This window comes from Catharus ustulatus, chromosome 1 (genome assembly GCF_009819885.2).
Source record: "Catharus ustulatus isolate bCatUst1 chromosome 1, bCatUst1.pri.v2, whole genome shotgun sequence".
Classification (NCBI taxonomy): Eukaryota; Metazoa; Chordata; class Aves; order Passeriformes; family Turdidae; genus Catharus; species Catharus ustulatus.
This window is the reverse complement of record NC_046221.1, coordinates 132,857,469-132,880,483: the sequence shown is the minus strand read 5'-3', so window position 1 is coordinate 132,880,483 and position 23,015 is coordinate 132,857,469. Positions and strand designations below refer to the sequence as shown.

At 35.4% G+C, this 23,015-nt stretch overlaps 1 protein-coding gene across 4 annotated transcripts in view; it reads right to left on the bottom strand.

Moving 5' to 3' along the window:
• RALYL (RALY RNA binding protein like) overlaps positions 1-23,015 on the bottom strand; it is a 381,123-nt gene that overhangs the window by 174,313 nt on the left and 183,795 nt on the right. For all 4 annotated transcript variants that reach the window (XM_033058427.1, XM_033058421.1, XM_033058443.1 and 1 more), the window contains one exon: positions 16,341-16,619. In XM_033058427.1, the coding sequence (XP_032914318.1) occupies positions 16,341-16,596 (256 nt within the window). In that variant the 5' untranslated portion in view covers positions 16,597-16,619. Of the gene's footprint in view, positions 1-16,340; positions 16,620-23,015 lie in introns of those variants that run through there.

Genomic DNA, 23,015 nt, shown 5'->3' with positions numbered 1-23,015 from the left:
TCCCTGGAGAACAACCCTGCTAGCTCTTCAAAAATTCTGGAATTATCATTTCGCAGTGTGGAATACAGGAGAAAAAATACTTACAGATTTATTGTATTGAAACTAAAACAAACATCCCATCTCAGAAATGCCTTAAAACCTTTCTAAAAAATCTCTTTACTTTTTATATTGAAATTTCTTATAAATCTAATCTAACTCAATTTTTCTATATTTTCTATTTTTTAGTTACCTTCATCTTTTTTAGATTATGACTTTTAAGATCTGTTTTTAAGCAGACTATACTCTGTTCATGATTATTTGTCCTTTTTTCTTTTTCTTTTTTTTTTTCTTTTTTTTACAACAGTTAATATATTTTAATCTTTCCTGGTCATATTTCTACTTGCCTACTTCAACTTTCTCCAAATAGAGCTTGGTCATATCTACATTCAAGGTTTATCCAATTGGGCATTATAAGCAGCATGCATATTAAGCAAGAGCAGCTTGTGACCATTTGTACCTAAGCAACCAGAGCATATTTGTTCCATAATTGGTTCTTCTTTATCTATCAACACTGATTTCTTATGCAACAGGTTTTTAAATTACAAAATTACATTTTGTAATAGATAGACATTTGATTTGAGTCCAAATTAGGCACAACATGCATCACTGAAATATCTATTTTCTGTCTTTTTACACAGATTTGGTACCCTTTCTCATTAATATATCTACTTTATTAAAAAATCCAAGTTAAATTTCTAGGTTATTGAAAAAGACAAGGACATTCTCTTCTTAGTAAGCTTCAAGAGCATAATGGCACATAGACTGAAGGAAGCCATACTGAAGGATAAACTGGAATTGGGATGTCATACTACAGAACTTGCTGTATTATTTTTCCTTTCTGTTCTCATTCAAGATATATTAGGATGAGTGCCAAGCAATCATTAGTAAGCACTTTTCATGTCTTTGTATTTCAGAAAATGCTGACTTGATGAAAGGTTAGATGACTAGCCTTCATTTCTGTAGACATAAAAAAATCATATGCCAAAATGAGTACAATATATGGTAGCCATCAATTCTTTGGGATTTTCATTGTCTCAGCTCATGAATTTTATACCTTCTTATAAATTCTAAGAACAATTTGACATTTTCTGGTAGTATCACAGAGCCAGAGGATCCCTGTGAATACTAATGAACCTTTACTGGAACAAATATATGGTGTACAGTGATGATGCAGTTCACTGTCAAAGTATCTCACTATAGATATACTGCACACCATCAGAATTTAAAACAGATGGCTTGGAAGTCTACTGGTAATTTTACATAACCACTAAAAATAAGAGATCATATTTCCTGTGAGTTACTATCCCTGAAATACCCTTTCACAGAATTCATGGAGCACATGGACCAGGACAGGGAGACTGCTTAACCCTTGCAAGATTAATGTCACGCTCCTGAGACTGGGGTTAAATCTGTGAGTGCCTGGGACAACAGGCCAGACCCTGAACCTGTTTCTCTTTGAGGCACTGCTATCAAGGCAATACACAATTTCAGAGAGAAAAAGACATGAAATTACATTAAATTATTATATTTCACCTTCCTGTTCTGTGCCCTGTTCCAGTAAACTAAATATGAATAAATGGTGAGATAAACTTCTGTGGTTCAGATTTTTATGAAGCATTTCTGTCCATTATGCGCTTTAGTCATGCTGTCTGAACACAACTGAACAAATCACATTTTTGTTTTTACAAAATGATAGCACTTGTGACAATGTCACTCCAAGAAAATTGGATTTAATGGGAGGGGTTTGCTTCAAGTAGGGAAGTCAAATGGGCCGTGCTTCAAGTAAGGAAGTCAAAAATGAACTCCCAATCTTTTTGGTCCCTTGCCAAAACGTGCCAGGGGTTTCTGTATTAGAGCTTTTGCTACACCTGGTATGACCATGCAGTTCTACACCTTTATCCTTACCAGGATGGTGGTCTCTCACTGGGAACTCAAAGTGCATAGAATTACTAAAGCTTCCCATCAGAGCCTGAAGGGAACACCTCTGAGGAACAAGGCAAGTAGCAAGGTAGCAAGAGCTGTTGGTTAAGCAGGCACTTGCTAAAGGAAAAAGGAGAAAGTAGATTTTCCTGGGAGAGTAAATAAAAACTAGAAACAGGAATTTTACTGAAAGGGTCAAAATATGACTGACTGTATGACAATGAACTCATATCAGTGGAAGGAAAAAAAGAAATTATTCTTTCTAAACTTGGTAAATGTTAGTAATAATCAAGAGTTTCAGGATGAAGATCAAAGGAAAAAGAGAAAAAAATTATATAATTGAAAGCTTTTTTCTTCTATTAATATATTTCTGTTCTACTATTGGTAGAAAAAGAAAGCAGAGTTTTTTGGTAAAGCTGATATGTTACTACTGTCCACTCTGTTCTAGTCAAAATACTCCTAATGGAGTTAATTTTTTTTTCCTAATTTCTTTTTCTTATACACAAACGCTTTGTCTAGGAAAAAATATTTTTGAAGTTACATCAGATTAGATTGAAATTGGTACCTCATTTTGAACACTAGAAAAAAAAAAATCCAACCTTTATTACTCACATCTAAAAAAAAAATCCAGGTTTTTTCTGCCTTTTCTTCCTTGTCTGACTGTGAATTTAAATACATCAAAACCAAAATTTAAGACGAGGATACAAATAAAACAGCCATAAGTGCCAATTAACAGAAAATAAAGACCTCTTAAGTCAGGCTGTAAAAATTCACAACTGCTTTTCCAGATGTTGCAATGCTAGTATGAGTGTTGATTTTATTTTGTTGTGATTTGATCATTTACATTTAAATGTTCCCTTAAAGTTTTCAACAAAGTCTGGCCAAGAAACAAAATAAATCCCAGAAAGAAAAAAAACCCCTAGCACAACAGCCACCTTCTCACCCACAAAACTATCCTGTGTTTCACAAGAGTGTTAGCATGGAAGTGTTTTCATAAACTCAGTTTTCACACTCTTGAAAACTTTATTAGAATTTACTTTTAACTGAGTCAGAATGGCTGAAGCCTCACCACCATTCACTTTGAGGTATTCATACATATACATGAATTAGATAGGAAAACTACATTGTTTCACTTTTTAGATTTTCCTAATATAATTTTAAAAATAATAATTCTTAAAATAATGACTCCTTTAAGTTTGAGATAAAGTAAAAATAGTGGGCAGGGTTTTTTTGGGTTTTTGGGGGGTTTTTGTTTTTTTTCCCCACAGTTAATAATACCCCAAAACAACCCAACATAATTTTATGACCTCTGCTACTTTAAGAATTTGCTTAAGACACTGATGTGGTCTTATTTACACAGTTATCAAACATTCCTGTAAGTCAAGTAATAACTAGAACTTTTCAAACTTTGGCAATTGGAGTTGCTGGGACTGCAGAAAGATCATTCAGCACCAAACTTGATTTTCAAAGTTACATAGGGGCAAGTAGCAATTTTCACTCTAGATATATCAATTAGGAGTGACTCTAATTCTAGGATGTAAATTTTGTCACATGCACTGCAGTATATTAAGAAAAACTAAACAAAACAAAACTCCAAGGAATAAACAAAAAGCCCAAAGAGAAAAAAAGCCCTTTTTCTATAGTTCTGAATGTCTAAAGCTGCATCTCTTTAAAGTATCCTCTTAATTGTTCAAATCAATATAGTAATTTGGCCTTATAAGATAAAGGAGCTCAAATTAAAAATAAATCTTTCACCTTACCTAAATCTTCATTTCTTTCCAAATCTATCTCATTCTCTAACCAACGATTATTTCTATATGATGTTGTTTAATTTCTTGTAGTCCAAATTTTTCACCAATGCAAAAAATTAACATCCTACCTATCATCCTATAAACCAGTTTCATAAGGTTTCAATATACCAGCTTGTAACTTTGCACAGATTTTCAGAGCACCACTGCATTACTCCTTTCATACATATTCTGCATATTCATTTGCAAGAGAATGCCACCTTTATGGATCATCCAGATCAGTTGCTGGAGTAACTAAAACCTGCATTTACAAAACAAGAACCTTTTGAAGTCACATCTAAACTAATAATATTTTTACTAATCTTGAGTAAAAAAAATAAATAAGAAAGCAATATTCCTCTTGTGGAAATGAGAGACTGCCAAAAAAAAATACTGATTTAGTTAAGAATTAATGTGGTATTTGCTTTTCTTTGAATGTTAAGCTTTGATAACAATATACTGAAATATAAATGCTTAGTATTAAAATAAATACGAGACTTGACATAATACATCCAGGGACAGTAAAAGAGCTGGTTAATATTATTGTGAGGCTGCTCTATCACCTTTGAATGACTGGAGAAATCAGGAGAGCTCCCTGATGACTGGAAAAAGGCAAATGTCACACACATCTTCAAAGACAAGGAATAGGCTCTGGGGAATTACAGGCATAATCAGTGTTATCTCACTCAATTGGAAGCATTAAGGTTTGCATGCAGATGATTAATCCCAGCCTCTGACATCATAAAATGCAGCAGCTTGAGTCTGGCAAAACACTACATATTTAAAAAAATAAGGGCAGTGTGGCATGACAGAAGTCATGAATAAGAGAGACATTTCTGGGACAAGCTCTTATAAACACTAAATAATTTTTTAAAGTTAACAAAAACTGGGAAAATAGGCTAGGGGAAGGCAGCAGTAGAATATTTTAAGAGGAAATAATGTAGTAAAAGGGCAGAACTATGAAGAGGTTGAGTTGGGGAGAAAAAAGGAATATAAGAAAAAGCAAATCTTGTCCTTAAGTTTTTTGGGAACCGTCTGTATGATCTGTGCAGCTTGGAGCAGGACAGTGAATCTGTTGCTGACCAACACGCATCTAAGGCCTGCTTCTGTGATCAGGAGGAACTTCAGTATTGAAGTGGACAACCTCAACAAAACAGACAGGACAACTACAGGCAAATCATCCTAGGAGCTGTGTCCAGACTCATGAAGGACAAGATAATGAGAAGCAGTCAGCACATTTAGTGAGGCAAACTGTGACCAGCCCAGTGAGCTTTATATGATGGATGAATAACTTAGTGGTTGGGGGAAGAGGTAGTTTAAGTGCCCTTCACCTTTAGCAAGGTCTTTGACACAATGTCCTGTGGCACCCTCACAGCCAAGATTGGAGGCATGGATTGGATGGGTTCATTGCAAAGTGTCTGACAAACCTTGTGGATTGTTCACTGCTTTGAGTCAGCCTTGCTTTGAGTAGGTTGGGCTAGATGAGGTCTCTCCCAGAGCAAATTATTCTGCAACTTCATAAAAGCTGACTGTATCAAACCAAGGCATAAAATTTACCTTAAGAAATCATGAAAAAGAAGTATTTTTAAGTGTCTCTTTAAGATATTGAATAATAATAATACAGCTGAGAAGTGAATCGCAGCTTGAAATGGCTTCAGATTTTGCAAAGTACAGGTTTTCCTGTCATCTAGTGCTATTTGTTTGTTATCTACTCTTTGTTTTATACTTTATATTTTCAGTAAAATATTGTGTTCCTCACATGAAACACTAATTACATAGACATAGATTTCATGGAGTCCAGAAACCTTACAGCTGTAGAAGAACTAGAAGGTATTATACACTTGCCCTATTTATTTCAAGATCTGAAAGTTTATTCCACACTTCAAACTCATTACATTCTGTTCCTCCTTTTCATGATTGTGAAACATTAGGAGCAGAATGAAACAAAGCCCAGGAGGATTAGAATTTGACATTTAACTGCAAACAGTAGGATAGGTGAGACAGATGTCTACAACAAATTACCACAGCAGTCAATTGGATATGTTATTTTTTATGAGGTTTTAACAATGTGTACAAAAGAGTGTTCTTGTAATAAGTGTTTGGATGACATCAAGTCACTGCACACTTGCATGGAGGAGACTAGGTAAACAAGCAATAGAGATGACTAAAAGCAAAAGGTATTAAAATACTGAGACTGCCACAAAGGAAAACAGTTGCTCTTTAAGCAAACCATTTCACACCTAAAAAAAAAAGAAATTAAAAAAAAAATCTTACTCATGGCAGCAAAGACTTTCAAGCAACTCCTGTCCACCTTTAGTCCTTAGTTGTGGAAATGATTGTAATTTTGGGGGGAAACTAGTGTATATCCATGGCTTTTAGCTACTTGTTATCATTTAGTGGGAGAAAGTTGAGGGACTCATATATCTGAATTTACATGTATGTCAAATTAGAAATCCCATGCTGGATTTGAACAGAGAAAATATCTTCTTAAAGATATATTATCAGTTTTAAGTAATACAAGGTATTTTCTAAGGTAAACTAAAACCCAACTTACAGTAATTTCACGAATACAACCTGCACCATTTTGACTAAAATTTTGCTCCCACACCGGAAATGCGGCTAGCACTCAGGAGCGGCTAATATGCGAATAATTTTCTGACATTTCCAACCCCAGAAGTGGAAACCGAGGTGCCGAGTCAAGCAACCTGCCAGTAAAAGCCAGCATTTTGCGATTGCTACAAATTACTACTCTGTTGCACTGCGGGTGGAGCTGGCGCCCTGCAGGCAGCTCGGGGGGGGTGCTGGGGGAGAGGTGGGGGCGTTCCCTCCTTCCCTCCTCTGCCGCAGCCCAGGGGAGAGACGGGGGGGCCCCATGCTGTCATCCCCGCGGCCCATGGGGTAAGCAGGGGGCTCCTGCCCCCGCCTGCCATGGTAGGAGCAGGCAGGCTCCGTCCCCGCCTGCTGCCGCCGCCGCGGGTGCTGGTGGGCTCCGTCCCTGCCTGCCACCATGTGGCAGCGCCAGGTCGGGGTGACCGAGCCCAGTGGCAGTGGCGGTTGGCCCCGAGCGGCCCCACCGAGCAGCCCCACCGAGCTGGGCCACCTGGCCCCGTCGGCAGCCCCGAGCAGGCCGAGCCTGCACAGCCTTAACTGAGCCAGTAAACCCCCCACCATGCCGTGATTCTGTTACTATTTGGCAACTTTGTTGCACGCGCGTCCTCGCTGCGAACGACAGAGAGGTTTATACTCAGGATGCGGTTTATTTATGGACAAAGACCGAAATGTTTGCCAACACCCGGCGATGCGGCTTATACTCAGTGCGGCTTGTATTTGTGAAATTACTGTAATTATTTTTCAGTTAGCCATTTGAAAATTACAAGTCTTGTCATGAAAAAAAAACTCTGATTCAGTTTCCATTAATTTTTTAAGAGGTACTGAAATCGCTTAAAGGGATATAACAATCAAGGATATGAATAGTGTTCTGAGTCATTAAAATACCTAGGAAATTACTGTTACTTGAAACTTCATAAGCTTTTGGTGGAGCTCATTAATACTAACATTTCTTCTAGAGAAGGGAATAGTATAGAATAAGAGTATCTAATTTGTCAAATTTCCTTTTTTTTTTTTGCCTGTAAATTTTACTTTGCCAGTATGATAGACTGAAAAATAACTGAAATATTAATAAATTATAAACAACTAATTTCAGTGTTTTTTTCCCAATATACATCATTTGCACAGTTTTGCTGATGAGGCTGTCTACTGTTAAAAGAATTGTAGGATTAAGTGTGAAACCTGGGAAACAAACAGATTTCCTCCCCTGTATTTTCCTTAGCCATGAAACGCAAGTAGGCTTAAGACATGAAATCAAACCTGAGACAGCAAATGTGCCCTCAAAGCATTTCTTGTCTCTGTTAAGCTAAACAGAAAAAGAACACTTGCATTTTAGCTGAGCTTGCTGTTAAAAAGGAAAAAAAGCCCAGGAAGAGTGATCTTAAAAGTTCATCATCTTAAAGACCAGCTTTCATGAATTTAGACTATGATTAGGGGAAGAATTCTTAATGCCACATCAGTATTCTGGCAGGAGAAATATTTGCTATACTTTCTCCTCCAAACAGCTGAATAGTATCTTGGGAGGCAAATCTATTTCATGGATTTAGCAATCATAGTCCAAAGAAAAATAACATGGCTGGGACTTACCCAGATTGTGCAGTACACTAAAATAGCATTATTGTGTCCTGTCACCATTCAGTGCTGAATACCTGTTAAAAACCCCCATACTTAAAACTGAAGATTAGAAAGATAAATATTTGCCTGTCAGGTTTAGATGAGAAATATTCTGATTCTCTGCCCTTTCCATACAACCTGTAGCAGAAGTGTATTTCTCCTATACCTTTTGGAACAAGGTTGCCAATGAAATGCTTTAACAAAAGGATGAGAAAACAAGTATATGTGGCAGGCACACATAAAAAAAACCCAACAGGTGACAAGACTTTAGCATCTCTGACAGCATCAGTACAAGTGAAATAGTGAAGTAGTGTCAAATGATCAAGAAGAAAATATCAGACTCATTCTTGATGAGATTTTATTGGAAGTGAAGGAAGCCAAATGCATGGAAAATAGTTTATCCAATTAAATCAAGCTAGATCAAGCAAAAAAGTGAAGCTGTAGACTATAAGACCTCCTAGCATGCCAAACCAAATATTGCAGAGTATCCTAGACATAGTTCTTGTTTTTGTACAGTTCATTCCACGTGAGAAATGGAGACAAATATTATGAGAGAAACTATCATAACAACATTTTTATCACTGCATGATGTTATGACAGTTCAGAATTTAACATTATAGAATAGCTACAGAGTTTTAGTGATCCCAGTAGGCACTAATCAAAGCAAGTATATTTAAGAAAAGGTACAGAATTCTGTCTGCCACAAAGGAAAACACTTTGTAACTTCTTAAAGACCTGCAACAGGGGTAAAATAGCATTAAGTTCAAATCCAGAAGGACTCACTGGATATAGTTTGCTAAAAATCACCCACAAACAACAAAAATCTCATCCAGATATGCCCATAATAAAGGCTTAGTATAGAGATTGTTAATATAACATCATCTAAATATTTTGAAAAGCTCTTACAAAATTACTAAGGATATATCAGACCCATCTTGCAAGAAGAGTTAAAAGTGTTTATGAAACCCAAGGATGAAATGATGAAAAAAGTAACATTTCATGCAGAGGGACCCTGTGCTATATACAGACATATCAAACAGCAGAGAAGGACAGAGAAAGAGCCCATAATAGCATCTTATCTAGAATTTTAAAGATCAGCTGGCCCTGCAGAAGACTAAATGTATCTTTATATGCATCTCTAAGAAGCCTTGAAGGAAAGGTTTTCTTTCAATAACATCTGTTGATAGCAAGCAATCAGGTCATCATTTCTGGCATTATGAAGGAGGACATACTCAACATTTGCATGAGCTGATATCAGACTGCTCAAAGTACAAAACCTTATTCCAGGAAGAGCTTTGTAAACTTTCACGTTATGATAATATAAAAAAATTCACAGAAAGAGACCTCAAGCAACCAATAAGGAAAACTTCACCCCTATAAGTTCACCTCATAACTAAACTATTTTCTTGATATGTGCTTTTCTGAACATGAAAAATAGATTTAAATTGTAGCTTCACTTGGAATTGACCAAGTCCCACCAAGAGAGAAATAGAAACTTTAGTGAAATGTGGGGGTAAAACTCACTTATTCTAGGTACCCTCAATCTAAGGAAATGGGTCATTCTATTAAAACATGGATTTTTCTTTCATGATGAAGCATTCATCTTGTTCTTCTGGAACAAGCATAAATCAATTGTGCGAAGATACCCTGCCCTGAGTTGCTGAGTGATGATTGTTAAAAATCACCCTTCCTTCCTTCTTACCTTTATATGAGTTACACTACATGCATGGATACTACATGAAATGGTTCATGTCAATGAGATTATAGGATGAGGAAATATTGCTTACAGAAATGCACAAGAAACAGGACTGTGGAGTCAAAACAAATTTTAATCATGTTTTCAAGAGTATGAAACAACTGCTTTGTAATCTGCTTCTATGGCTGCAGGATCTTCCTGCAACAACAGAAGGTATAAAGTATTGGGAGACACCAAAATGTGCAACAGTAAGGGACATAAGAAAATTATCCACTATTAGAAGATAATTGCATCAAGAATGATTGTTATAACCAAGGTCCTCGACAGTGAGACTTGACACTGGTGTGCTGTTACACAAACTTCACCAAGACCACAAAGACATGGGTAGGCAGCAAAAAGGCTGAGACCTATGAGATGGCTTTGGACAGGATCCCTGTTCCTGCACAGAGCAGGTTGGAACATGATTAGAGTGGCTCCCAAATATAGAAACAGGTTGTAATGGATTAAAGGAGTCAGTTCTAGAGGGCAAAATTTAGCTCCCTGAACTAAGCTGTGGAAGGATAATTCATGATTTTTCAGATGTTCTGTAACAATCTGTGCGTGCCTGAGGGCCTGGTGGTGAAGGCATTGACTAAGATGGAATTTAGTGGAAAAGACTTACTGAAGACAGTGCAAGCCTAGGTTGATATCCCTTGTTTCACTCTGGATTCCTTTAGCATTAGACATTATATCCACTTTGCTACAAATGCAATAGCCTAGTGGGCTTTGTTTCTGTTTGTTTGCTTTTGGAAGAAGACCACTTGGTCTTTTTCCTTTATTGTTGCTTTATGTTTAGTTCAGCATAAAAAAACACTGGATCAAATAAACATCCTCAAAACCTGACCTGGATGTTGAGAGCTATTTTACAAAAAGAAATGGGTGTCACTTGTTGAAATAATCAACAAATATATGAGTTCAGCAAAAATCATACTCACAATAAACCAACACTCATAACATCTCACAAGTTTTATAGGTTTATGGATAATACTTTTCTACTGATTGAAGTGGTTGCTTATTAAACGTTTTTATTCTCAAACTTACATGATAATATTAATTCCTTATACAGTATTTCACAAGCGTGATTTTGCTTTTGCTTAAACACTATTCACTAAAATGTGGATTATTTTGTCAACATACTTTCATTTGCAGCATTCAAGTGTTGACAACTATATGTTGTCAATATATAAAGTTATCATGGTTAAAGTTATCCTTATATCAGAACTTAAATACTTTGCTTTCCAAGTCTCACTTGGTTATAAAATTACCTACGTATTACTGAGTTACAGTTCTCAGATTATTTACTCCATGGTGTAATGCTCCATGGTATAAAAGTACAATATATCAGAATGTGAGTCTGTAGAAGTTACAATGGACCAAAGAATTTTCTATGAAGTGCATTGCTCTTTCTGGTCCAATAGTGTGAAAATGCAATATCCAATCTCTTATTGCTATATGACTTAAAATACAATTTAAATATATGATTAATCATTATGTATAAATATTTTTTCCAATTTTAATATTTCATTAAAATATCAAAACATTCCTACTTTTTAATTATATCAGTACAGTCTCCGGGGTTTCGCTAAGATAGTCATTGTCCTTTTCTGGAAGGTTTTGACCCAAACTCAAGTCTTAACAGATTTGTCAGAAACAAAATTAGAAATCGTTTCAATTGCTGCTCCACTATAATCTTTAAAACAAGATAACATTGCTTCCCTGATAAATCCTACCATTACGTAAGTGGGAAGTAGATGGGTAAGAGCACCAAGATTTATCTAGTAAATCATGAGTTGTGTTTGTACAAAAAAAGATTGGCATACTTCAATGCTAACTGATGACAAAATGTAAATTGAATAACCACTAATTTAGATTCTACTTTATCTTAGCCTACCATTGGCTTAGGTAAAGATTTGTCCTCCAGAAAATTTGTGTAAATCTGTCATGTTTTTTAAGTCAAAGTGCTTTTTTCACAAATTAGTTCACTAAAACAGCATAAGTTCCTTTTAAGACAGAAACTTTTATAACAAAATTAAAGTTTTTTTTAGCTCAGATTGAAGTGAAAAATTGCTTGAGTCTTGAAAGTCCTTGTTCTGCAAATACACATATAAGTCTCTCAGTGTTGCTAGACATTACAAACATAAAATAGAAAAGATGTTTTGAGTTGAGGAAAGGGAAACAAAAGATAAAACAGCCCTATTATCACATCAGTTCAACTGGCAGCAAAGGTATATGTTGAGTCTCTCTAAAGTCTCCCTTTATTACCTGCTATTCTCCTTGGATATTTTCTACTGGGTAGTTATAATTTAGAAAGACCCTTCAAGGCTTTTGTGCTTCTCAAAAGGATCTGTAAAAGAGTATGTGTCCCGAAATAAATATCTGCAACCAGCATTTTACCTTAGACTGTGTGTCAATATGCACTCAATTGGTATTCAGAGACTGCATCTAATTTAGGCCTGAAGGGAGACACAGGTGAATAGTATTTGCAATAACAAAACAGGATTTAAACTACAGAGGAACTAATTTATTAGTTAAAAAGGGCATCAATTGGAGAACTACAGCATCTCTTGTAGCCTGGATACTGTAATCTTTCCTTTTCCTAAGGATCCAAGAATGAAATTCTATGTGCCTTTCATGAAAAAGAAAAAAAAGTACAAGCCTCACACCATTTAATTTGTTTTGATAAGATACCTGTGAGATGGCTTATACTCAGGCACAAATAAAAAAAAATTCTCAAGTTCAATTAATTATCCTGGTATAAAAAGACGCAAGAAAACAGACAAAAATTCGGCATAATACTTAAGGTATTATAAAACAAAAGGCTATGAACTATAAACCAAGAATAATCAAAGGGATGTTAAGATTTAGAAGTTTTTATAATAAGTGTACCAGAATTGCAGACAAAAGCTGCTATATATACATTTATTTTAAAATCTTTATTTATGATTTGGGTGAGAGGATGGAGTGCACCCTCAACAAGTTTACAGACAACACCAAGTTGGGTGGGAGGCACTACAGAGAGATCTGCACAGACTGGATCAATGGGCTAAGGCCATTGATGAGGTTCAGTAAGACCATGTGTCGGATCCTGCACTTGGGTCACAAAAATCCCATGCAGAGCTACAGAGTGGGGAAAGAATGGCTGGAAATCTGCCTGGAGGAAAAGAACCTGTTGGTGCTGGTTAATAGCAGCTGAACATACGCTGAAGTGTGGCAGAGTGGCCAAATGGTATCACGGCATGTATCAGAAATAGCGTGGTCAGCAGCACAAGGGCAATGATCATTCTGTTGCACTTAGCACTGGTGGGGCTGCACCTTAAGTCCTGTTTTCAGGCTTTATTTCCTTCACTATGAGAAGGGTTGCACTCATTTCCTCAGCCCACAGCTGCAATGAGGGATTTGCACCCTTTGTTTTTAAACAAACAAGTGTCTAATCCTTCTGTCACCAGAGAAGGATGAAATCACCCTTGGTAAAGTACACAGACAGGCTCACTATTTCCTCAGAATAATTCCTGTTCACCCTGGCTCTTTGGAAATGAAGTGGATATGCACAAATATTCTGTAACTCACAAGTGTGCTTAAATGGGTGAAAAACTTTGGAGAAGAGTGGATAATGTGGATGTGCTCTCACATCTGCGAACATAACTTGCAGTTTTGTCCTAGACCAACTTTGATATTTTCTCAGCTCCAGCCTGAAGCAATTTACAAAACAATCATTGTGAAGCAGACTCCTGTGCACTATACTCACCTGCCTCTGTCCTGTGGGCAGGAAAACATGCTATTCCCATGAAGACATAATATTGCTTCAAGAAGCTACACTGAACTTCACAATAATAACAATAGGTTTCCCAAGCATATTTTTTGTGTTCCTTTATCATCTCTATCCTATATCTTTTTAGCGTGTGTTGCACTTTATGAAACAGAAAGCTTGGAAATAATCACACAGCTCATGAAATCCTCTCCCATCTATTTGCAGTATCCACGGCACCACCATTGCATATCACTGACCACTAAACACCAGTAGGAGCTTCAGAGTTGATGGACAAGACCGACAGGCCAATAATAATGACCCACAGGAAGCTGGCAAAGGGCAATACCAAGGGTTTAGATTTGTACCTCTAATTTGAGGAATTTGCTAAACAAAATGCTTTGTTATATACCTACTGAGCCTAACATTTTGTTACTCCACCTCAGAGGAAACATTTGGACCGGATATCCAGTGAATTGTGTGTCACTCTAAAAAGCTATAAGAATTTACAGTTCACTTTTAAATTTCAGATACATGCATGTGAAGGGTTTCTGACTCATGGATAAAGCTGCATAATTTTGGATGGCATTAGTCCATAAAAGGCAGGAACTAAAGTAAATGGTTCGGTTGATTTTAACAGGAAGGAGCTAATGTACATTAATAATGCAATCTAAATGAAATTATGCTTTCTTTGTGAGGTACTGAGTACTAGAGTATCAGGCATATACTGTGGGGTAATCTTTTTCAAATATTCCCCTGTTCAAATAGCTTTCCATAACTGGCTGTTATCTAGCCCTCATATTACTAATATATTCTAATTTAATTTAAAGGAAAATTCAGCTATGTCAATAAAGTTTATTTGTACATCTGTAACAGGGTTTTCTTGTCCTTTTTCATAACTTGACTGTTGATACAAATTTGTTAGTTCTATTTATTTCAGAATGCAAAGCTCTCAGGACAGACAAAAAAGTAATTTTCATCAAGGAGTTTTGCAATAATATACTATTTGTGTATAAGATGTTCTGGGTCATAATCCCAAGTAAATTTTCTCAGTCATCTACTCATTAATGTGTGATGACTGCTAATGTCTACTGCCAATTAAAAGAATTCATAGAAACAATTTCTCTAACAAGAAGTACCACTTTTGCAAATTCATTCCTTTTGTCAAACCATACTGATAACAACTGTATTTTACATATAAAAAAGGGCAAATTAGAAACATCTAAAAGAAAATTTCATCTTTCTTATTTTTTATATTCCTTGATATATTAGGAATTGAGGCATGAATATGCTATTGGGAGAGTGTGCAGAAAAATCAAAGTATTTTAAGATCAAATAGTTGAAACTTAATGTTGAGCAAACAATTTCTGATATTATTAAAAGATTTAAACAATTCAAGTAATTACTGGTCACTTCATTTCCTTTGCAACAAATCCTTGCTACAGAAAGTACAAAAATACACAGGGTAGTGCATGGGCATTTCCTTTTACAAAATGCTTGGCATATTATAGATGCCACAAGAAATACTTAAAGGGTCTAGCAACAGTAATCATAGTAATAACAGATCTATTGCCTTAGGAAAACACAGTTTAAAAAATCTGGTCAGACCAGTGTGCAAGAAGCTGTAAATAATGCACTGATGGCATTACATGGCTTATTGCTTGGAGAGCGCCGCTCCAGGAAACGTCTTCTAATAATGCCATCCACAGATTGACTTTGCTGCCTTGCTTTTATCACTTGAGTTCTTTTATTTCAGTCATCTGTATGACTTTTCCTAATGAAGTTTGAATGCAATCTCCCCTTGAATACAACTGAAATTATTTAATCTGTTTTTCTCTTGAACCCAAATGGTCGGAGTTTTAAAACTTAAAATCGCTGTTCAACAACTGTGATAAAAGAACAACCCATCTAGCATAAATGCTTCAGTTTCTACAAATAATCAGAAAAATAGATTTCCACAGCCTGCAACACTGAAAATGAACAAGCTATATCCATTCTTTATGGCTTGTTGCAGCCAAAACACTGGCTGCACCACCTTTTCCTGACATAGTCATTGCGCACTTGGGGGGGTTGGATATGAGCAATACTGTTCAGAGGTCTAGTGAAAGACTTTTGAATTCTACCAAACATCTTGTTGTACTGCACATTACTACTCTATATATATGACAGGGAAGGCTAGTAATGGACTCCAGAGCTTATCACTGACAGCCTACGTATGTAATTAAAAATAGCTTTCAGAGGTAAAAGTTGCATTATGTAACAACTAGATTTCACTTAAGCATTCATGACAAAGCACTAGAAGACAAAAATATTACCTTTTTTTCTTTTGTTTATTAGGAATTCAGATGAACAATATTCACAGTATTATGGGGGAAAACTGCAACCTTAGTTTTTAATAACAGACTTCTCTAATAACACTATTACAGTTTGATTTGGTATGATTTCAAGGAGAAATAAAACCTTTTCTTTCATTTCTGTATAACATCTGACACATTATTGGGCTGGGTATCATTTTAGATTCACTATTTGAAAGATAACTTCATCTATTAGACAAGCCTCCTTATATTGTACTAAATTTACTAACTAGAGTCCAAAAAAAATAGGTTTTCTTTTCCTCACAAGAGTAATCATGTTCACTACAGTGGAATTACAAAGAGAAGCATAAAGTTGTTAGAAGTGAATTGTTTAATAAATAAGTATTTTATAAGGCTAAATATTTTGTAATACCATTGTATCATACCATAAGTTAAAAATTCTGTTATTCCAACACCCTGGAAATGTACTGAGATGGAACATCAGTAAAACAAACTCCCTAGTCCTGCGAGCAGCAGAAGCTATTCCAAATAGAAAGGAAAGAGAAAGCAGTATTTTACTGGTGTTAACAAATCCTTACCTAGTGGCTGCCCCGCAATGATCCTGGCATTCTCTCCTGCCACTGCAGCCCTTGCGTGCCTCTCACTCATGTACTGTACGAACGCGTAACCTTTGTGCACCGAGCAGCCCACTATTTTCCCATACTTTGCAAAGATTGCTTCAATGTCACCTTTTTTGACAATAGCTGTGTTCAGATTACCGATGAAGACTCTGGAGTTTATGGACTTTGGGTCGTTCTTATTGGTGACGTTGCTGGTCTGTGTTTTTCCAGTCATGGTTGGATCTCTTGGTTTTAAACCTTTAATAAAGAACAAAGAGAATTATGTTTCTAAGCATGCAGTTATCCTGACTTTGGATTATTTTTCCAGCAATAATCCACTTTTCATTTTTCACTTTGGGTGAATTTCTACTCAGAAGAATCAAACTATCTAAAACATATTATCAATAAAATCAAAATAGCACATTTTACAAAAGTAAAATTCAAACTTCTTATTTTTATACATGTGAAATATAACAATACATCACTTAATATAATGCTGTGATAGCAGAGCTTTACTGTAATCATATGTGGATTTCTGCTTAGAAAGTCAATATTGACTTTTTAAGTACTTAGCCATCTAGAAACTGCAAAGCAAGAGAATGAATCATTATCTACTGTCAAAGAAATGAACATTCAAGGCCATGTAGAGAGCAAACTCTTAAAATGAAAAACAACTCTGCTTTTGTTTGGTGTCAGTTAGAGCACATTTCTCACCAGTTAAATATCGCTGTGAGGTGTGCAAGGCAGGTAACATACAATTCTTTGCTGCAATCAATATGTTTCTATCAGAACAATTTTCCCTGTAAATTCAGTACAAAGAAAGAAGTGAGAAAAGACAGTGGCTTATGTTCTGAGAATTGGAAAGCAGGAAAAGAAATCACTTTAACTCTAGGAATACAGCTTTTCTTGCATCTTTGCTTTTTTGTCTGAGGTCACAAGACAAAAGTCATTCTGATAAATCTCTGATGCGGATAGCTACATTATTTCTGGGAAATATTTGGTAAAGGAAGAAAAAACCCAAACACTTTTTGTGTTCATCTAGCCTTACCCCTCTGAAGTGCATGTGATTTTCATAATTTGCAGGCAAGTTCCATCTGCCAGCAGGTCCCTCTATTTACATTGATTTACTTATATGGAAATGAAATGAAAGAAATTGTCCTAACTCTGCACTGGGTTTTCTTTAGCTTTAGTAGACCACAAAAATGTCAAAAATATGCATAGTTTTAAGTAGAGAAAAGTTATTTTGTAAGAAGAAGGTCATTTAGGCAGCAGTCAAATATAGGCCATATAGCCAAGAACTGTGTTACTTTTTTAACCTGTTCATACTTTTTATTTGATCAGAGTAATAATTCAGGCAAGAAGAGAATCCAGTTAAATACTTTTCACAGTTAAAACTCAGTTCATTCCTCAGAATGAAGTGGTATAATAACCTCTATTTTGAACATCTAAATTAGAAGTTTCATATTTTAAATCTGTAGCTACCATATATGAAGCTAGAAAAAGAAAGCATTGTCCCTGAACTCTGTGGAATACCTGCTAAAGACAACAGCCATCAGCACTCTGACTACCTCTGACTCCAGAGGATCCAAACCCCACCTTCCAGATAAGAGCACACAATGGAGATGTGCGGAAAGTCCTGAGTCTCAGCCTGCTTTAGTAAATGAATGTATGCAGTACAGCTGCCAATCAAATAGATTTCACTTGATTAGCAGGTCAGCATGGCAAATTACTTTATACTACAGCATTTTGAGAAAACACAGAAGAAAATAAGAAAAAAGGATGTTTCCTTCTAAGTTTATTGATTTTAAAATACATTGTGGAACATAACATACTGTATACATGCAGAAATTTCATAATGGAAAACAAGGTAAACAGCCTGGAATGCAAGCCTCTGACCTTTATAATAAGGTAAATTCAATACTGTATATTTCTAGATTGCTGTGCAGATTGTGTATGTTTGAAGCCTTGTCTGTATATAGCTAACCCCCCATATTGTGAGCATTCAAAGCAGTACCCTTGGTACCATAATATAATGATGGTAAACCATTTACAAAATGTAAATAGAATGCACACTAAGATCCATATTGGGATAAAGTAGACTGCTGATGTAACTCTATCCTGTATTGCGCAGGAGTCAAAATGACTAACACAGCCATGGTAGCTTAACGAGTGGCCCAAACTGAAGAGGTAACACAGCAAAATTCCAAGGAATAAGAGGAACAAGGTATAAATAAGAGTAACAAGGTTGGTGCAGTTGCTGATGAACAGGGAACAACTGGTATCCTCTGCAGTGCTGAGCTGCACAGCACTTCAAATATCACTCTATTGGGAAAACTTGGAGAGTATTGTGTTGATCCTTGCAAAGATCCAGGAGTAAAAAGCTGTATCTACTCTTATACAATTCTTAGCACCTTGTTGATATTATTTAAATTTATCAAGTGCGTAGCTGAACTTATTTCACAAAACTCATAGAAGTAGTTTATCACAACTATGATCACTGGTCTAGAAAGCAGTAACCTGGACAGGTAAACCCATCTCTTCCACTAAACTGCTGTATGACTCTCAGTAACAGCTCTTACTGCCTGTTTCCACTTTTTAATCTTCAAACTGGCATTTTTTTGACTAAGGGCTATGTCTCACTGTATTTTTATATAAGTTCTAACACTTCTAACTTCATGAGACCTCAGCTGGAATATTTAAGCATGACCAACAGATCATTAAAAAAAATCGAAGGAGAAAAGAATCGACAGATAATCTGCCAGAAGTCAAGATTTGTTTGAAAATTATACGCAACAAAACAATTTCTTTATTACCACCAATATTTTCTACCACACACATAATGACCACAATGCCACAATGCTTTCTAAACACTCTACTACACTCTATCTCCTCTGTTGTTTAGCCATTTAACTTGGGATTTGGTGAACTATTCTTATCTCATAAAAATCCTCATTTTACTTTGCCCGGTTTTTCTATGTACTAATTTAAATAGACTTTGAATAGGACATTGAATATTTCTCTCTTGTCGTTGTTCTTTGCAATGCAAATTTGCAATATTTTTATAACACAAAGAAAAGTAGTTGTTTGGTGGGTTCTCTCATATTCAAATGAGCAGTTAGGAAAACGTGCTGCAGAAATTCAAAGGGCGAGAATAATGCTAACATGAATGACTGAGATTTGATTGCCTAGCTGGTCACAATACTACTGTGAATATTTCATAAAAATCAAAGATCTTTGGGATCTTCATTACAATGTGAAAGAATTTATGGCAACTTCTACACCTCACTTCCAATATACATCTGTGAATACTGATTTATACTCATATTCTCTGAGCTATGAGTAAAATCACAAACATTGTACCTCATAAAAATGCAGAAATAAATGAAATAGTGAGAGAAACATATCTGAAATAATTTCATTTCCTTGCAGACATTAATAAGGTATCTTGCTAATTTCCTACTATTGAAGTGATCTTTTCTGATAATAAATACCTCCTATATACCAAGCATATCTTTTAAAAATACTTTACAAATAGCATTTAGCTGTCAGTGCATTTCATCATAGTTATTTATTCAATTAACATTTCTAAATATGTCAAGCTGAAATGAAAATGCAAATTACTAAAATGAGATTCCTATCATCCAGGACGTACAAGTGAAAAGTTTAAACCAGTCGATTGGAAATGCAAAAGAGAGGAGTAGAATTTAAGCCTTGATTCCTTCACTTTTCCAGCATTTTCTGACAAAGTTTGGCTAAGCACCAGCATGAAAAAGCATTGCTTTGTAGCAGTGAAACTCCTTTCCATAAGATGCATATATGAGCCCACAGCTCCATTTCACAGTTGTTTCTCCTCTGTTGCTGTGCCCAGCACCAGAGCAGTGAAGATCCCAATCCTTTTACAGTTGTGCCATGGCCCAGTTCAGGGAAAACACAGAACTTGAAGCAAAGAGAAAGGGGACAGCTTGTCAAATTCTACATTCCAGTAATTCACAAGCTTTTCTTTTAGGGAGTAGGGTCAAGGCACAGCCATAAAAGTCCTGTTGAACTTCTGCTCCCTATCCTGCTTTATGCACTTTCACAATGACTTCACACAGTAAAATGCAAAATCTGACTTTGAACAGACAGGAATTTGGTCAAACTGCAAGAAAAATTTAGGGTGTATAAAAGTTTAAATATCTAAGTTAAAGGGATTTTGAAACCAATTCACTTCAGGACTTTTCCCAATTGTACAATTAAAATACTGAGAGGAACTCATAATCTCTAAGTAAAATTTCTACCAAATACTGAAATATTGTCTCTGGAGTTGTTCTTATGCATCTTCCTATGCTGAATTAACCAATGAGACTAACCTGTAATAACTCTTTTAGAATTGGAAAAATCAGATAAATCTCCTTAGAATACTAGGAATTATTTGTATTGATGACTCTATTTATTTTCCCTAAGATCTATACCTAATTTTGCTTTAAAAAAATTGTCTTCATGATGTTTAATGTTTTTTCTACATATTTATGTTCTTTTATCTTGGAGCTGTTTCTTTCCTTTCAACAATAAAACCTGTTAACCAAATAGAAAAATCTACATATGTGAATGAAATAAGTATTACTTGTAGTGTCTTTAGGAAAAATAGGGTCTACTGAGAAAAAAGTGAAATAACAAAATTTAAAATCTTTTAAGGGATACAAATACTTTCTGAAAATTGAATAAAATTCTGATACTTTAATAGAGAATTAATATCAAACTTTTATGTATTTATATTTTTTACAAAATAAACACCCCCAAAAAATAATTTTGAGATCATGTTTAGAGCTGAGCCAGTAAGTAGTCAGTCTGTATTAGATTTGTGTGATAGCAAAAGACTAATTCTGTGGAGAAAGATTTTTAAATATGAAAATTTCCACCACTGACAGGTTACTCTAAGCACCATTATATTCCAAAACTTAATTTTTGATGCTTGCACACTGAGATTCATAGTGCACATTTGATTATTGCAAATCTTTCTAACAAAGACAAAGCCCTTAACAGACACATGGTTGAACAGTCATGTTTGTTTCCACAAGGAAATCCATAATAGTGGGAAATTAATTGCCAATATATTTGGGCGTCAAGCTGAACATGGTAAAAAAAAAAAAAAAACAAAAAAAAAAATCAGAGTATTGATCCTTAGACAGACAAACTGCAGCACTATAACATGTGACCAGTCTCCAGCCCAAAACATGTGGGTTTCTGCTCTTTTCAGCATTTCCAAGCAATCTCTGTTCTTCTGCTATCCAGCCGCAGTTAAAAGCTGAACTTTTGTCAATATCAAGGTTCAATTGTGCTTTAATAGCTGAGCTTTTCTGTGATGTGCTGTCTTTGAACTTAAAGAATCAATCATTATTAAAATATTAATCAAGACAAAAGATTAGGCCATAATATATTTTCTCTAGTTTTCAATTACCTTTTAGCAACAGTAATAATATCAATATTTTTATAGTGTTGAAGAAAAATTTAAGATATTTAAGCATTTGAAATGCACTACAAAATAGATTTATCTTGCATTGGTACTAATATTTTATGTAGAAAATTCAGTATTCATATTAATTGCTGTAATAAGCAGTCATTAAAAGTATTTTATCTCAGTTAAATCAGTACTTGACAAAACCCCTATACAATTTTTCATATCTGTTGGAAACATGACTATTGGATATTTCACAATGGCATGGAGAAACCAAAAGGAGGGAAGACAGAGAATAGAAAGATATCACATAAAACACATTTTGTCTTTCTTCTTTATGTTTTAAATGAATTTTTAATGAATTACTATATCTAGGTCACACAAATAGAGAAAAATTTTATTCATAAGTTACTTCGTTAAATTCACATCAAAATATTCTGGGCTTTTCCAGTCATCATTAAAGTCAAAGAATATGCTTCCTCTCTCTCCAAGATATCCTGCCTATTTATTTATTTATTCATTCATTTTTATATGGTTTAGCTTTTTTTGCTTCCTTTCAATTACTTTTAAGAAGGGATTGACACATCATATCTGTAATATGGACAATGTTCCCTTCAAGCTGGTATTTCTGGAGCCACATAAATGACAATATGCATCAATATGCCACATCTTGTAGAAAATGAGGGACTGAAAGATAAAATGATATAGATCTCACTTCAACTTCTGCTGTCACTCTTCTCAAAGAGACAAATGCTCTCTTTGTGGAAGGTGAATAAAACACATCTACTTGTTAAAAAAATTAAAATAACTAATGGTAAGTAATAACATGCCAACAAAAGTAATGACTTTTAAGGATATATTGTTTTACATTAGTTGTTTAAGCTTTTGGAACAGTAAGGGAAAGATGTGCACTCTGTCCCAGGAGTAACACCACCTCCAAGGAGTGTGAGGAAGAAGGAAAAAGTCAAAGGTCTGTGCAGGTGGGTAGAGTTGCAGGTTCTTATTGCCCTGCACTGGTTCGTGGTGCTGGAACCTTTTCCCACCCAAACTGGCAGGAGGAAATGGAACCTGTCAGCACAGAAAAATAGGGATTTTCCCCCCTATTCACATGCTCCTTGTTCTCAGGATGTAGAAAATAACCCTGTAGAGGTTAGAAGATAACCCTGTAAAGAAATACAGTTCTCTGGTAAAATATTTGATGGTAACTCAGATATGGGTCC